The 5,490-nt window shown below is 41.0% G+C and overlaps 1 protein-coding gene across 3 annotated transcripts in view; it reads right to left on the bottom strand.

The window, feature by feature from the left end:
• Positions 1–3,444: 3,444 nt before the first annotated feature.
• Positions 3,445–5,490, bottom strand: part of tmem178bb (transmembrane protein 178Bb) — a 73,639-nt gene continuing 71,593 nt past the window's right edge. For all 3 annotated transcript variants that reach the window (XM_013910849.1, XM_005733200.2, XM_013910850.1), the window contains exon 5: positions 3,445–3,843. In XM_013910849.1, the coding sequence (XP_013766303.1) occupies positions 3,593–3,843 (251 nt within the window). In that variant the 3' untranslated portion in view covers positions 3,445–3,592. The remainder of the gene's footprint in view (positions 3,844–5,490) is intronic.

Genomic DNA, 5,490 nt, shown 5'->3' with positions numbered 1-5,490 from the left:
TTTTCAAGGGATCTTATATCTGTTTTCACTCTTATATGCTTTTCACACAAGACAGATACAAACTTTATAAGATTTATATATATCTTTTCCATATGGGGTGTAAACCAAGATTTACAAAAGAGACCTTTTTAGTCAATATGACCCAAAATGAGTGACTGAGCCAATAAACTCAGCAGGACAGTTTTTACAGGGGTCACGTCAGAAAGCCTTTCCCATAAACTTCTATAGGACTGCAAGTCTGTTTGCAACCACAGCTGTTGCCATCTGGTGGCAGATGAATGCAGGTTTTCATGAACTTAGCTTTACTTTTCTGACACATAAGCTACACCCATGTTTTCTACTGGGTATGTTTTTAACTAATATATTTACTTACTGTACATGACTTATGTGGGATTGTACGTATTGTTGGAATTGTTGTTATTTTTATCATAAAGGTCCCAAATTTCCGGAAACACTAAAAAAACGTCTCTCAGGTAACTTTGGAACTCAAAATGTGTCCCAGCTCATGAGCAGGATTAAAGGAACGCTGCCAGCACGGGTGCCAAACATGATAATCTTATAAAACTGGGACTTGGGAATATCAGACACTACATCCTCGTGTTTTATTTACACTCCTGAAAACCATTCATGATGCTGAATTCATTTGTTACAGGACAAAAAATAAATAATAAAATAAAATGAATGAAGAAAGTCTAAAAAGAAACAACAAGCTTCTTTCTGAGGATGACACACATCTGCTGTCACTGCTATGAAAACAGACAGAGAACATTTTAAATAACAGAGCTCCTGCCTTCTAGAGAAATATTCCCATACAAGTAAACGACTTTCTCAATTCTAATATTTTCATTTTAGATTTTGTCACAGACAGTCTCATCTATTTTTGCTCCTCTACTGACTGTGATGGATTGCCTTTGCCACTTGGTTCCCATACGATGTGGATCTGAGATACACTATGTGCACAAAAGTATTGGGCCACGAATACCATGAAGCTCTGATGCATAGTTTTTGTCCTGATGATTCCACAGGACGTTGTTCGATCAGCAGACTGGTGGTGACTTAACTACGAGCATCAGCACTCAGTAACTCTGCTTTGCCACTTTATATGATCTGCTTTCTCATGGTTGAGTCACTTTAGTTCCTAAGAGGTTCCACTTTGCAATAATACCACTTATAGCTGACTGTCGAATGTCTAAGATGGAAGAAACAAAAACAGACTTAGGGTGGTTTAGTATGAAAGCACCACGCTCAAATTCTGTGAGCACGGTGCTCAAAATCTTTAGGATGACCCACTCTTTTACAAATGTCTGTGACCACAGACCAGGTGGAGTTCATGATTGTGGCAGTCTGTGACTTACTGTGGCGCAGTGTTTGTCCATAAAATAATGTATTTCATATTTTCTCACATTTTTCATTTTTTCTCATAAAGAGCATTTTGTCTCGAGATAAAAAGATGTTTCTTTGGAAATGTCGGTTTACTTGTATGTGAGTATAAGTGTTATAAGACACGTTTGACCAGCTGACCATCAGTGCTGAAAGAAAAAGGCAGTTCGATAATGATGTTAATTCAAACTAAGCAGTTTCTGACAGTAGCTGCTAATCCACACAGTAACCTGGTGTCAGAGAACTCCATCATGTTTCTTAAGCAACACATAGACAAAACTGTGAACAAGAACAAAAACAACACAGTATCAGTAATGACCAATTGATGTCCAAAGCTAGAAAAACATGATCCAAGTTGTAATTAACCTAAATTATTCTGAACAGATCCCAGTACAGTGTTTGCTTTAAGTCTTGGCTGGATACATTGTAACATGTCAGTAGATTGATCCAGCAGGAAATGAAATCGTCGCCTGCCTCTCAGTGGTCCCGTCTCATCTTCAACACGTCATAGTTCTGTATCACCCCGATATAACACACCCGCTCTACTTTAGACTTACAGTGAGGGCTGGATCCTCTGACTGAATCCTCCCTTAACTAACCAATCGCAGCAGATGGCCCCGCCCCTCCCTGAGCCTGGTTCTGTCAGAGGTTTCTTCCTGTTAAAAGGGAGTTTTTCCTTCCCGCTGTCGCCAAAGTGCTGCTCACAGGGGGTCATATGATTGTTGGGTTTTCTCTGTATGCATTATTGTAGGGTCTACCTTACAATGTAAAGCACTTTGATGTGACTGTTGTGATTTGAACTATATTGAATTGAATTGTCTGTCCCTGGTACGGGACTGTGGTATTTAGAGTCTCCGCTTTCACAAACTGGATGTTGGCAACAACTGCCTGCTGGATTCAGTGTTGGTGAATTGATGATGTGAGTAAATTCAAGCCCATGTATTTGTGATTCATGGTTCGTGGCTGAGATCTTTCTTCCTTCTTCTAAGATGAGACCTTTCAAACCTTATGCTTAGATACTGTTTGGAGAAGGCCCTGCAGATAACCTGCTGATCCCCGGGGACAAGAAGTGTTCTCATTAGATGTAATTACTTAAACGTTCCTTAGATGTTCAGCAGAGCTAAACGTGCTGTTCCCTTTTAAAGCGACTTCTTTATCTGCCGGGTCAAGTGGGGCTCTCCAGAAAAGACGGGGCAGATGTCAGTTTGGTTAAACGGGATACTGCAGCTTCCTGTTTCATCTCACTGCTGACCAAAGCTTCTGTTTCCCTACATACTCAGGCTGAGGCGCTGCTTTGTCAAGTTGATCACTCTTTTGTAAAGACTTGAAAATAACTCGTCTCAACATGTCTGCACGTAAACACACACACGCACACACACACACACACACACACGCACACACGCACACACACACACACATGTAGCCTTATGACTAGAATGAAAAAATGAAACACATTTGCATTGAGCGAGTCAACAGTTCATTCACAACATGAAGGTTCAGTAAAAAGCAAAACAGTTTCAGTAAAAGAGGAATGCATGTATGAAACGTTAGATTAGGATCATTCGCTGGAATGTGCTGCACCGACACAAAGATGGAAATAGTCCAATGCCTGGTTGTCATTTCTCTTGAATATTCTGTACAATAATGTACATCAGTGGAAGTCCTGGATCTTCTCTTCTGGATCTTGCCTGTTACTAGTAACTGGAAGGACCCCAGAAGTTGGAGAATTCATGTGATCCCACTCCCGCTAGTCACATGGTTTCATGTTTGATCCACTGGCTTGTGAAATATTCCACAAAAAGCTTTAAAAGATCATAAGAAGGTTCCACCAGATCTTTACTTGATCTTCTGAACAATCTGTTAATCCATTAGCGTCTCCACAATCACAGTAGACCAGTAAAGCACTCACTCGTTACAATTTAGTCTTTCGTGGTCTCCATATCATTTCTTTCACGTCTTTCCTGGTCACGATCCATTTCTGCATCTACTCCACAAAATAAAAATAAACACAACTTTTAATTTTTGATATTTCTTCAGTTCTTCAGGTTTTTTTCTTGTATTTTCAAGATATCAAGACACCCATTTTAAACAAACACACACACAAAATCTGTAACCAGGATAGAGTGGATATGAGCTGACACATGGAAACATGGAATAGCTTGTTTGTTTTGTCTGTCTGTCTGTGGGTTCAGCTGGCCTGGCGCAGCCAGCTTTAGCACACGGTGCCGTTCTCCTGTCGAGATTTGGGACAGGTAGACCTCGGTATTGGTTGAACAGAGGGCGCGAGAGTGCAGAAGAAGCCAGAGATAAGTGTGAGGCCGAGGCCTCCCCAGGCGCAGAACATGGACCAGCCGTAGCCGTGGCCGATATCATCGGGCAAGCTGTACAGGTACCGCGGGTAACGGGAAAGCTCGAAGTTGATGCCAGCGACGCAGGTACAGAGGGAGATGATACAGAAGGTTCCTGCAAAAACAACAAGATGTTGAAAGATGTGATATCTGTGGTGAGCACCGGCAGCAGGAACTGAACAGGTCACATCATGCAAAATTTAAAATACAGTTGCAGCTGCTTTAATACTTTTAATGCCGATTATCTTTGAATAGATCCCAAACACACTGTAACTTTTTCCCTGCGTTGTGTTCACTGGAAATGCTTCACCTAATGCATTAAGTGTTATTATTATGAAGTATCCATGAAGTATTTGTGAGAATTCACAGTGAAAATGTCACAGTGGGCTGTGGTAGAGCAGCAAAATTACCTTAATATTAATCTCAAATGCAATTATGATTTTGACTTCCCACAATAAAATGAGCATGACTGAGCAAAGTTTCAAATCCAAAGCTAAAGCACATCACACACTCCCTAAATCAGTGCCTGCCTGTTAGTCACAGCCTAGTGCAGCCCTGGATGATGCAAACACAACAATGACATACGATTTGGGATAAGGCCACGGATCATTAAACTGTTGAAGCACTTGGTTATGAACATTTTCCATCCTTCACTTTTCATCGCTTCAGTTTTTCAAATAGTTTTTCTATGTCATGTTTTCTTTCTGAAATTCTCTCTCACACAGTTGAATGAAAAGATCAGAAACTGAGTAAAATGACAGATTCAGCAGGCGATCGAACAGTTATTTCCCCATCTTCACAGATCCTCCGTCAGACACATTTTTTTATTTATTTAACCAGGAAAAAAATCCCATTGAGATTAAAAACCTCTTTTTCAAGGGAGTCCTGGCCAAGAGGCGACAACACGTTAAAATTACAAAGTTACATACATATTATAAATAACAATTACATTTTAAAAAACATTTTTCTCTGGCTCTCTCAATCTGGACTTGACATGTACAAGACCATATACTGTGCACATTGCTGTTGATCAATGAGCCGACCTCCCAGCCCACTGTTCCTTCAGTGGTGCTGGTTTCAGTCATTGTGCAAATGTCCTGTTTATAAGGTTGAAACCTGCAGTCAGCTGATGATGATGAAACGTTTCTCCCACTGAAAATGTCCAGATGAGCAGAATCAGCCTTTTGGAATCTGGTCGAAGGCTTTGCTTTCTCTTTGTGTCTCCCTGTCCTCTCTCTGTGCTTGTGTGTCTGTGTCGATGTTGATGAATCAGTTACCTTTTCTTTGCTGGATCATTGAGCGACGCTGTTAATAAAACTCCGGTTCTTTAGTCTGGTGTGTTTTCCTTGCAACTAATGTCACCGTTCTTCCTCTTGTGTACAGACCTTCCCTGGATTGTCCCGTCCTCTGAGTGCTTGGAGAGACTGTTGTGCATAGATTATAAGAACCCACCAGAGGTGTTTAAGAGCAACAGGGCCAAGTTAGTGTCAGCAGCAAGTCAGTGGAGAAGACTGCAGTTCTAAAATGCATCAAACCCACTGGAGAGCAAAGTGGGAGTGAGGGAAAAACACCAGGGTTTGTAGCCATGGTTCATTTTGTGTAAGAAAATATAGACTTTGAATCATTTGAATGATGATAAAAATATTTCAACAAACATAAAGGCAGAGAAAACTGCATAGGTCCTTGAGTTAGAGGTCCAGGTGCCTTTGCTGCCCCCGTCAGGCATGTGTGTGTGTGTGTGTGTGTGTGTGTGTGTGTGTGT

This window comes from Pundamilia nyererei, unplaced genomic scaffold (genome assembly GCF_000239375.1).
Source record: "Pundamilia nyererei isolate P.nyererei 1_Seehausen unplaced genomic scaffold, PunNye1.0 scaffold00050, whole genome shotgun sequence".
NCBI classification, from domain to species: Eukaryota; Metazoa; Chordata; class Actinopteri; order Cichliformes; family Cichlidae; genus Pundamilia; species Pundamilia nyererei.
Note: the sequence above shows the minus strand (reverse complement) of the source record. Positions and strands in the feature narration are given on the sequence as shown.